At 33.3% G+C, this 12,676-nt stretch overlaps 1 protein-coding gene across 1 annotated transcript in view; it reads left to right on the top strand.

Annotated features, from left to right (window-relative positions):
- DYNC2H1 (dynein cytoplasmic 2 heavy chain 1) overlaps positions 1–12,676 on the top strand; it is a 349,832-nt gene that overhangs the window by 273,558 nt on the left and 63,598 nt on the right. Inside the window, exons 86-88 of the mRNA XM_023757927.1 lie at positions 223–304; positions 7,315–7,431; positions 12,591–12,674. Coding sequence (XP_023613695.1) covers positions 223–304; positions 7,315–7,431; positions 12,591–12,674 — 283 coding nt within the window. The remainder of the gene's footprint in view (positions 1–222; positions 305–7,314; positions 7,432–12,590; positions 12,675–12,676) is intronic.

Raw genomic sequence — 12,676 nt, 5'->3', positions numbered from 1 at the left:
ATGGTCAAAATGGAGGATATAAAAATAAAAATGATAAAGGCCCTATCCTCAAGGAATTTGCACAACCTGTTAACTTTAAGAACTTAGTGTGAAGTCTGACTTAAGATATTTTATTATTTGTACATTATAAAATTTTAATTTTAAATAAATAGAAATGTATTTATCTTCATATTCTACTTCCTGAATATTATTTCTTTCTGAATTGATGTTTTACTTTTATAGGGCAATGGGCTGTTCTGTGGATAGCCTTAAATTTGTAGCTTCATGGAAAGGTCGACTGCAAGAGGCCAAGCTGCAGATTAAGGTAGTAAACTAATTTTAAATGTTTTTCTAAGTCTAAAATGTATATTTTGGCCAGCTGTGATGAAAAGATTCTATAACTCCAATTTCAAAGTCACCTGTCTTTGTAGTGTAAGACCCACAGAGATAGATTAGATTGTATTACCTACGTGAAAAATCAGCATGAGTTAAGATTTAGCATGAAACAACTTGTACACAATATAATCTTTTCTAATGCAAAAATAAGAATCTTAGGGATACAATATATTTGAAAATAAAGCTTTTGGTAAACAATGATACACATCTTGAAATTATATTTGATTATCTTTTGTAAAATTCAATTAATATTTGCTATATAATAAAGAATATATAAATGTAACATATAAAAATAGACCAGGAGATCCAAGACGGCAGTGGAGTAGTTGGAAGTTACATTCACCTACTCCCAGGACCAAACTGGAATTACAACTAAAATGTAAAACAATCCACCTGAATGACCAACTGAAGACTGCTGGACGTGTCTTATAACCAGATGTTATGTGGGCACATCTTCCTTGCTCTGCGGCTCTGAGCCTGGTATGGGTTGAGACCCTACACTCCTCGGGGGGAGGAGGGGGAGGGCCTTTGCAGCTGAGATAGCCGTAATCTCAGCCACCACCCATGACAGTGGGACCAACCTTTTCACACCTCTGCCCTTCCTACCAGTCTCGATGAAGGAAATAAGCAGGTTACAAAATAGTATAATGAATTATGTTACCATTTGCATACAGTTTGGAAATATGAAAAAAATACTATTTATTGTTTATGGATACATGTATATTAAAGAATCATGAAAAACTAAATTCAAGGTAATGGGTCAGGTGAGAGCAGAAGAGGAACAGGAAAGATAAGATATATCAGAGGACTTCAGCTATATTCATTAGGGTTTATTTGGGAATATGGAATAAACATGGCTGCATATTAAAGTCTAATAAAAATGAGCAGTAAATATATAGCTAAAATATTTTTATGATTTTATGTGTGTTTGACATATTTTTTAATTTTTAAAAGGAGGGTTCTGGCAAATAAAGCCATATAATAACTTATCAAAATAAAACTGAGTTTATCATGAAATTCACTGTTAAATCCAAGTTAAATTCAACTTAAAATCGGAAGTATGCAGGAAATGCAACATCATATATGAAATAAGTTAATGACTTAATTATGTTTTTAGTGAACAAAGTTACTACTATTACTGTTGCTAACCACTTTAGAGGTGAGAAGAGTTGAATAAGACCTTATATGTATGAACAGCCCTTTCAAAGTAGATTAGGTTATGGTAATCAGTTATTTGGAATATACTTATGTAATTGTGGCCAACCTAATCCCCACTATCCTCTTAAAATGTTTTGAAACTGTAAAGAAAACCAAACTTTATTTTAAATCTTCAGGTGTTTTAATCAGAGGTTCAAGTATGACTAACATTATTTGAGTATAGATTTTTTGTTTTGTTTAATGATTTTATTCAGTTTCTGTTTTGTTAAATTGAAAGCTAAGCAAAACAAAAATAATTAGAGGAAATTATATTATGACAAGAGATGCACATTTAAATGCCTTTCACTTAATTATTTGCATTTGACCCAAATAGTACATTTGTACAGATGTTTTAAAATTCTTGCAGCACACTGGTTGAAAATTGCTGATCTAACGTAATTTTGGAAAATACTTTGCAAATTGAATATTATAGGCAAAAGTTTCTTTGACCAGAATTTTTCAGATAATGTCCACTCAAACCTTTATTTTGCCTCACTTAAGTGGATACACTATATAAAATAATTATAAATGTCTAGAAATTAGGAGATGGATTAGATTAATGAACAATAATAGCTAATACTTTTGAGCATCTACTATATATCAGGCAATTTTCCAGGTATTTTAAATATATTGTTAGAGGGAATTCTTATTTCCCACTCTCATTGTTTTCGTCTGTGTGGAGAGAGATTTACTAATGTGGATGCTCTTAGACTCCTCTACTTTCTCCTTTCCTCCTCCCTTTCTAGGAAGAAGTCACTTTATCTGATTATGAGTCTGAGCCAGGAACCCAGGGCTGAATACCACACTTCCTTATGCTTTTCTCTTGGGTGTTCACATTCTGCTCTGTTCCTTCAGGGTCGTTTCTGCACTTAGTACAGCTGGCTCCTTAGCTTCGTCCTGTTGCAGCTAGAAGTTAAGCTGGCCAAATTCTTGAGTTTGATATTGGAAAGTCCATTTGCCTGGAGACTTGTTATATCCTCTAAACGATTTTTTTTCAGTATTAAAAATAATATCTGGGGTTTATCTGCTTTTATTTCTTCTTTTAATGCAGAATTCCAGTAGCAACAAGGATATAGTTTGTTGATACCACTCCAACTCCTGATATATTACCAGTTTCGTATATGTTTTCATCGCATTTTCAGCAATAAGAATGTCTTTAATTCTGCAAATTACTTAAATTTTCAAATAGGTTAGTGATAGAGGATATAGAGAGAAAAGAGCAGATTTGGAAAATGTTTGTTAGATGTGGCAGGAAGTGGTAGTTGGTGGCATGTGTGAAGTTTAGGAGAAGGAGCCAAGAATGTTTCCCAGGTGTCTGATTAAGCAAATGCATGGACAGTGGTGCCAATTATTGAAATAGTCTCCAGAAACCCTTCCACCTCCTGGTTAGGAAAGGAGTTTCTATCTTAGTATATGCATAGATCATAGTCAAGTTGTGGCACTACCAATAGGGACTGCTTTTATAAATTGCTTTTCTAAAATAATTGAGCTTAAAACTTAATAAAATTTCTAGAAGAGGCCTTAGAAGAACTATCCTACCTAGGGAGTTTCTTACACTGAAATTACTAGGCACTCACTAAATTTACATTTTTTTCAAGAGCAAAATGACTTGAGTAACTCTTGAAGTGGCCTATATAGCATCACATTAATGCTATAGTAGGAAGAATATTGAATTTAAGGATTAACCAATTATATTCTTATCCCAGCTCTTTCACTAAGAAACAATTGCTTATCTTTTCCATGGTACAGCAACCCAACTGTAAAATTTGCTATTCAAAACTGTCAAGGCAGACTCTCCTAGTACCTCCTTGTTCCTAAACCATTCCTAAGCTATACTATAGCAGAAAATGATTTTAACTCTACTAACTTTAAGTGTTAACTGTGACTCTTAAATTTTATACTTTCATTTAGTATGTTAAAACTTAGGTACTATGTAATATTTGTAAGATTTGTTTATATTTTCTATCAAGTTTAGGAGAATATAGATTGTTTCTGAATAAAAAATACTGACTTTACATCTGTTGCTTTTAGATAAACTCAGGGTAGATTAATACAGCAGAAACTGAAAGAATGAACACAAACAAATATGACACGGAATCACCAAAATTATTATATTTTTGTTTTCATAACTTCTTAAATTTATATTAAGATTAATTTGAAAAAAGAGATTAACTTTTTCTCCTTTTTAATTCTTTCAACTTTGCATGACATATCAAGAATTATTTGCATCAAATTATCTGAATTTTTTTTCTGTTCTTTAAAAAAATTATATTAAAATTCCAATCAGGGAACACATGTTCTTGTTCTGTAATTGTGCTTTTCTTTCCCCTCCTGGAGAAATAATAATTTTTTGGCTTTTACCATTATATTTCTGCATTTATATAACGGATGGAACTTGCATTTTTTCCTAAAACTTTTACCAAAATTGAGAATTCAGTGTAAAGCAAGTTCACAGTAAGCACTGGTCCAGGTGTTCATCTTCTTTATTCTCATATAAAATACTACAATATTTGTTATTATATTATTTGGAATGTGTAGTTACAATGTAAAGTGTTGCCTTTCTTTAAGATATAATACATTAACTTCTGACATTTCAGACTTTTTCTTTTCTTTCTTTTTTTTTTGGTCAGATTGACAAAAATATTTTTTGTGTATGCCTCAGAATTTTATTTTATTTATTTTTATGTTTTTATTATTTCTTTTTATTCTTACTTTACTTGGTATTCTTTTTAAAAGTTCGTTAATGTTATTAAAAATATTACATATGTCTCCTTTTCCCCCCATTGACTTCTCCCAGCCCGCCCCTGCCTCCCTGCACAGGCCTTCACCCCCCGCTATTGTCTGTGTCCATTGGATATGTCTATATGCATGCATACAAGTCATTTGGTTGATCTCTTACCCTCCCTTCTCACCCTCTCTTTTCCCTCTGAGGTTTGATGGTCTGTTCGATTCTTCTATGTCTCTGGATCTGTTTTTGTTCATCAATTTATGTTGTTCATTATATTCCACAAATGAGTAAGCTAATGTGATACTTATCTTTCTCATACTGGCTTATTTCACTTAGCATAATGCTCTCCAGGTCCATGCATGCTGTTGCAAATGATAAGAGTTCTTTCTTTTTTACAGCAGCGTAGTATTCCATTGTGCAGATGTACCACTGTTTTTTCATCTATCCATCTACTAATGGGCACTTAGGCTGTTTCCAAATCTTAGCTAGTATAATTGTGCTGCTATTAACATAGGGGTGCATACATTCTTTGTGATTGGTGTTTCTGATTTCTTGGGATGTATTCCTAGGAATGGGGTTACTGGGTCAAATGGGAGTTTCATTCTTAATTTTTTGAGGAAACTCCATAATATTTTCTACAGTGGCTGCACCAAGTCTGCATTCCCACCAGCAGTGCAGAAGGGTTCCCTTTTCTCCACATCCTTGCCAGCACTTATCCTTTGTTGATGATAGCCATTCTGATTGGTATGAGGTGGTACCTCATTATCTCTCGGATGATTAGTGACTTTGAACATTTTTTCATATGCCTCATGGCCTTCCTTATGTCCACATTTGAAAAGGGTCTATTTAGGTCCTTTGCCCATTTTTTGATTGGATTGTTTGTCTTCCTTTTTTTAAGTTGTATTAGTTCCCGATAAATTTTGGATATTAAACCCTTATTGGAGATAACATTGGCAAATATGTTCACCCGTGCAGTGGGCTCTCTTGTTTTGTTGATGGTTTCTTTTGCTGTGCAGAAGCTTTTCATTTTGATGTAGTTCCATTTGTTTATTTTCTCTTTAGTCTTCATTGCCCTAGGAGCTGTGTTGATAAAGATACTGCTACTACATATGTCTGATATTTTGCTGCCTATGGAGTCTTGTAGGATTTTTGTGGTTTCCCATACATTTAAGTCCTTTATCCATTTTGAGTTTATTTTTGTGTATGGTGTAAGTTGGTGATCTAGTTTCATTTTTTTCTATGTATCTGTCCAATTTTCCCAGCACCATTTATTGAAGAGACTGTCTTAATTCCATTGTACGCTCTTGCCTCCTTTGTCAAATATTTATTGAGCATAATGGCTTGGGTCAATTTCTGGGTTTTCTGTTAAGCTCAATTGGTCTATATGTCTGTTCTTGTGCCAGTACCAGGCAGCTTTGAGAACAGTGGCTTTGTAATATAGCTTGATATCTGGTATTGTGATCTCTCCAACTTTGTTCTTTCTCAGGATTGCTGCAGCTATTCCATGTCTTTTTAAATTCCATATAAATTTTGCAGAATTTGGTCTAGGTCTTTGAAATATGCCATTGGTATTTTAAGGGGATTGCATTGAATCTGTAGATTGCTTTGGGTAGTATGGACATTTTAATGATGTTGATTCTACCAATCCATGAACACTTTATATCTTCCTCTAGCTCTTTTTTCAATGTCCTGTAGTTTTGGGAGTACAGGTCTTTTACTTCCTTAGTTAAGTTTATTCCTAGGTATCTTAATTTTTTGTTGCAATGGTAAATGAGATTGTTGTTTTTTATTTGTTTGTTTGTTTGTTTGTTTTTTAGTTTCTCTTTCTGTGAGTTCATTATGGGTGTATAAAAATACCATAGATTTCTGGGTGTTCATTTTGTATCCTGCTACATTGCTGAGTTCATTTATTAAATCTAGTAGTTTTTTTATGTAGACTTTAGGGTTTTCTATGTACAAAATTATGTCATCTGCAAATAATGACAATTATACTTCTTTTTCAATTTGGATGCCTTTTATATCTTCTTCTTGTCTGATTGCTATGGCTAACTCTTCCAATACTGTAGTAAACAGTGGTGAAAGTGGGCATCCTTATCTTGTTGCTGTTCTTAGGGGAAATGGTTTTAGTTTTTGCCCATTGAGTATGATATTGGCTGTAGGTTTGTAATATAAGGCTTTTATTATGTTGAGGTATGATCCCTCTATTCCCACTTTGCTGAGCATTTTTATCCACAAAAGGTATTGGATTTTATCAAATACTTTTTCTGCATAAATTGATACGGTCATGTGGTTTTGTCTTTCAATTTGTTTATGTGATGTATTATGTTTATTGATTTGAGGATATTGTACTAGCCTTGCATCCCCAGAATAAATCACACTTGATCATGGTGTATGATCTTTTTAATATATTACTGGATGCAATTTGCTAATCTTTTTGTTGTTGCTGTTGTTAATCCCCACTTCAGGCACCTCAAGTCTGTGTCTTTCTCCCTGTGCCAAAGCCTTGGGCGAGCGTTTGCAATTGAAAATTCCTATGTTGGGTTTAGAGATTAAAAAGCAAAGACAAAACCAAACCAAAACAACAATGAAACTGCAGGTTTCTCTCCCCCCAGGACCGTGCTGCTCCAGGCCTCGAGCTCAGCCTTTCACAGCTGTGGTCTTGATTCCTTGGCTGCCAGGAGCCCTGTGGCCTTCCCTTTTCACAATTCAGTGTTACACCTGTCGCTAAGGGACACAGCTTTGGTGCAAAGCAGCTTCCTCCTCACCCTCTTGGGCCGCTGGCCGGCTGTCTCTCTCAAGTCCACATCTCTGTTCCCACCATTCTCCAGGCATCCTCTGCCCTTCCTTGTTGTCAATTGTCTCCTCAGCTGTGTCTAATTTGTTAATTCCAGGAGGATGTTCTCCAATTTACTTGTCTTTCCAGTCTGGCCACAGGACGAGGCACACGACATGTCTGCCTATTCAGCCACCATTTTTTCCTCCAGACTTTAATGTTTTATGTGTTTCCCTGGCAGGTTAGTGGCTTGTGCCTGGAAGGATGCAGTTTTGATGGGAATCGACTTTCTGAAAATCAGCATGATTCTCCAAGTGTATCATCAGTTCTCCCTTGTTTTATGGGCTGGATTCCACAGGTAATATATTTTTAGTAGGTACAAGTTTTAAGTTAATTCATTCTTGGATATTTTTTTTCTATTTTCACTAAGATAATATAACGTATACTCACACTTACTTATTTATATATCATTTGTTCATGATATAGATTCTAAAGTTGTTCTAATTTCAGTTCAATGCTAGTGGTTAAATTAATATAGGTCTAAATTAAGGTTTCCCTAGGGGGTTTTGTCCATAAAGCGCATTGACTTTCTCCAAAATATATCCCAAAAATTATTCTAGATGACATTATTTCATAATGGTTCTTTGTGAAAAATTGTTCACTAAGTTATTAAACAAATTTAATAACTACAGTATTTCCTGCCCTTGGAAATTCATGATGTATTTGAGAATATGAAATAATCCGAAGAGTGCCAAAGATTACCTAACACACTTTTTCTTGCACCTACATCCCACCCTTCATCTGGAGCTCCTGGTCCACATAATACAGTTAGGGAAACACTGCTTGATCTTATAGGACAGTCTGGGATGATGCCCTGGTTTGACATTCCACAGGATGTCAGTTTGCCTGTGTTCTATCTTTCCAGTAAAGAATGCTATTAGGGTTCATCAGCCCCAGAGTAACAGAGGAGTCCTCAGCCAGCCTGAACCATATTGGACCCAACAGACACAATATTGGATCCAACAGACACAAAATTGACAGTTCAACTCCAGAAAAAATTTCATTTCCAGGGAAAATACTACCATAAATTGATTCCATAAGCCACTCACATAAGCAGCCTATACATTACTTTTATTTTTTAAAATATATTTTTATTGATTTCAGAGAGGAAGGGAGAGGGAAAGAGAGAGAGAGAGAAAGAAATATCAGTGATGAGAGAGAATCATAGATCAGGTGCCTCCTGCATGCCCCACACTGGGGATTGAGTCCTCTACCCGGCAGGTACCCTGACCGGGAATAGAACTGTGACCTCCTGGTTTATAGGAAGACACTCAACCATTGAGTCATGCCAATCGGTCTATATACATTACTTTTATATATGTTAATATACTAGTATTATCAGCATGTATATTGGAAGATATATGCTGCCTTGTGTGCACTCTGATTTTTAAAAAATGAATATTTTAATTACTGTCTTTTCTACATCATAGTATTTTTTTCTTTAAGGATTTATGAAGACAATGTTGTTAGACTCGTGTTATTGAAAAATATGAGGGAAGTATTTCTCTACCAAAATACATTGTAAAAAATAATGTAATAAAGAAATTGTTATGACATTCTTGACAGAACAAATTCTCAAAATACTCATTGTTGGAAAATTGAGTTGAAATTGGTAAAATAGTTAACATAATTAAACTAGGTAATTTTGTTTTCTTTTTGGGGGATTCTTTTGTTTGGCTTTTGTTTTATTTTGTTATTTTCTTTGATTTGTTGGCTAAATGATACCTAATATCACCACTTGCCTTTGTCAGTGCATTGTCGTCTTTCAAATAGTGGCCTATTGCCTGGTATTTGTAGTACGTATGCACTTTTAAGTTACTTTCCCATGGGCAAGAGTATGAAATTTCAAATGTTAGCCTCATTATTGACTGAGCTAACTGGACCATTTTCTGTTTTAATAAAGTAGGATATATGAACACATTAACCATTTAAGATTAATCATAATATATAGATTTTAATTGTTAAAATTTATTTACATCAAACTAACTTGTTTACATGATCTATAAGATGAATTATTTGAAGTCTTCCTAGTATATCTGCTATTTAGCATTAATTGAGCATTTAATATATTTGGTAATAGTTATTAATAAAAAATTTTAGTTTCATCCAAATATTTCAGCCTAGTGGGGCCTTATGTTTTGTCTGTAATATCTTTAATAAACATATTAAAGAAGGTTCTGTGTCATAAGAATGTAATTTAGTTAAACAACATTCATGAAACTTCCAGCAGCACAGGTATTGTGCTAACAGTGAGAATGCCCATGTACTAGCTCCACTACTGTGATAATTTATTAATTGGTGACCTAAGAGCAAGGCTATTCAACTTTTTTTTACAGAAGATTATAACATTTAAAAGATTTTGAGAAGTGATAAGCAAAATCTTAAGAAATAATTGCGGTGTTTTACTTTTAAAATACTGTAGGTTTTGATGTAAATATTTTAACCCTCACTTTAAACAAACAGAAACACCTACAACCCAAAGCAGGTTTAAAAAGATTTGGAAATATATACTGAACCAGTAAATTGATAGTGAATACACAAAGAAACAACTTTGCATTACTGTTAAGTTCCTAACTTAAAGGGAAGGTGGCTTGGCATTAAAATGAAGAAAGATAGAGAAAATCTCCTGAAGAGAAAGGAATAAATAGCATTGTAAAACATTTCAATATGATGTTTCTGTTTTCACTTTTGACCCTGGAAGCTATGGGAAGCAAAGCAAATATCAGGTGGTAGAAAAAGATAATTTAAGACTTTTCCTGGGCATATAAATTGTCATTCATAGATTCAGATAATTTCGGTCCAACAAATATGTAATGTTTGTCTGCTATTTGCTAAAGAATTTAAAAGCAGCACTTCAAAAGAAACCCTGCACTAGGATATTAACTTTAGGAATGGCTAAGGTGTTATAAAAATTACAGAAAATTCTGAATCCTAAAGCTTTGCCATTTAAGCAGAATTGGAGAAGAGGGAAGAGATTAGGCAGTAACTAATAATGGTTGAAAATTCCCTTTACTTCATATCCTACACTTTTTTCTGAGGCCCAACCAGGATTCTATTCTCTCTATTAATTCTTGTTAGATTAACATATCCCAGAGTAGTATTTTGTTTCCTGAGGTAATTATTTTTCCAAAAATTATATACTATACATTTCATGTATATATTGTTTCCTAAGCTAAATTTTAAGCTTCAAAGAAGGCTATTATTTTCTCTATCTGAATAGACATGAAATGCTTAGCCTGTATAATTCTAGACACAGCATTTTCACATAAAATACTGTTAAATGAATGCATGAATAACTGACAGAATCTTTAATACAAACCAAGAGAAATTAGAAAGATTCAGGGTAGATGGTGTTTTATCTATTTGGGCAATGATTCTTCATAAAGAATGAATTTTATTATATGCAAATCAGATTAAGATTTAGGAATGTTAGGAATAAATGAGTTTTCAAAAGGACTTAAGTAATTTTATATATCAAGAACCAGAAAAGTCAGACAGTATTTGAGAGAGAGAGAGAGAAAGGGAGAGGGAGAAAGGGAGAGGGAGAAGGTAATAGAAATTTCATATAGTGCCCACTTAGACGTAAAATAATATTTTTTCTTGATGGAAATATTTAAAATAATCGATTTTCATTTCTCTTTATTCTAGTGCTATCTGTGACGTGTAGTAGATGCTAAAATGCTGGGATTTTTTTCTAGTTGATTTGAGAATTAGTAGGGAATAAGGAAAAGGCATGTATATGCAGTTTAAAGAATTAGAGATATGTGGATAAATAATACTTTATATTGAGCTGTTAGATACATTATCAATTCTTTCAGCATTCCATTAGGTGGACGAGTGTTGTAATCTCTCTTTCATCATAGCCTACTTAGGTCAGGAGCTCCTAGACAAGTACTCCAGAGCCCGAAAATGAGTTATTTCCATAAATGCTATTGTCTTCTATTCTGACAAGCAACAGAATAACAGAGTATTTAGGTGCTAATATTCATATGCCAAAACTTTTTTTCAACTGCACTATCTATGACAACTTTGCTGCTTCCTAACTAGGTTGCCATGGTGAATTCTCTATGGCTTTCTGATTTGTCACTTTTAAAATTTTTAAATGAGTTTAACTTTGAAGTTTCACTCCAACTCTAAAAAAATAAGTAATATTCCATTAGATGAAAACAGTTATATAAGTTCAGTAAAAACATTAATCCTAGATTAAAATTAGAAACACTATTATGAACTTGTGATTTTTAAAAATTCATATTTCTAATCTCCAGTCACTGAAAAATCCTAGAAAAATGATAGACCATTTCTAGCCCAGAACCCAGATTATGATCTCTAATACTATTTCTCATTAAAAGAACCAAAGATCTTCAGAGTATGAACAACTGGGTTCTGGGACAGGAAATATAAAAGACGAGCTTACATCATATTGACATACTGGAAAGCAAGGAAGCTATTAAGGATGACAGGGACATAAAAAACCCAGGAGACAAGAGTTCCCACTGCACAAAGATTGACAATTTAAATATCAATAAGATAATCACTGCATCGAAGCTCACCAGTAGCTGCATCAAATCTACTAGTTCACAATGATGTTTTAAAAAAGGAGCGGGGAGGGAATCAGATACCACCCTTAGGGTACACTATGAAATGAATACATTGTTTTAAAAACAAATAAATAAAAGGAAATTAGATAGCATTTATCCAGACTTTATGAATTGTCCCTTGGTAATAAAAAAAAAAATCGGTAAGTAAAAGTTCCTATCTATAGATATACTCCTGCCTGGAAATGAAGAAGGAATAATAGAGTGAAATTATCATTTTATAATCTTGAATGTAATAATGATCACCATGGCTTCTAATATCTAAAAAGGGAGACAACCGACATATATGCTTCTTGATGGATACAGTACCACCTAGGCAGTGTTTTGCCAAAAACTGAATCTGAATATGAGCTTACGCTCAGATCCAGTTTACAAGAGTACAGGGAATAGGTGAACATGATACCATGGGAATGTAGCCAATAAAAGTCAGAATGTGTGAAATCTTTGGTATAGTTTCTTCAGCAAATTGCAAGGAAGGAAAAATCTATAAGTTCAGAAGTCATATCAACAAAATGCTAGTATGGGCTTTATTTGAATTATGGCTTTAATGAAAATATTTTAAATTTATGGGATAATGAGATAACAGATATATGATAATTGATATTTTCAAATATTATAATAGTATTGTGATATTTTTGTTTTATTTCTAGACATATGTATATGTTTATAGATAAAATTTTCTGTGTTGCAGCTGGATGATGGGGGTTTATTATAGTAATCTTTATTTTAAAACACTTCATAATAAAATTTTAAATAAAACTTATTTGGAGGATTTTGTGTTTGTCTTTTTGGTTATCTAATGATTATCTTCCAAACAGTATGTTGCTATATTTTAAAATAAAATTAATTTTTTTTTAAACAGGGTGTGTATGGCCCATATTCCCCTGATGATTGCATATCTTTGCCTGTTTACACAAGTGCTGAAAGGGATCGTGTGGTAACCAACGT

This window comes from Myotis lucifugus, unplaced genomic scaffold (genome assembly GCF_000147115.1).
Source record: "Myotis lucifugus unplaced genomic scaffold, Myoluc2.0 scaffold_117, whole genome shotgun sequence".
In the NCBI taxonomy this organism is placed as follows: domain Eukaryota; kingdom Metazoa; phylum Chordata; class Mammalia; order Chiroptera; family Vespertilionidae; genus Myotis; species Myotis lucifugus.
Note: the sequence above shows the minus strand (reverse complement) of the source record. Positions and strands in the feature narration are given on the sequence as shown.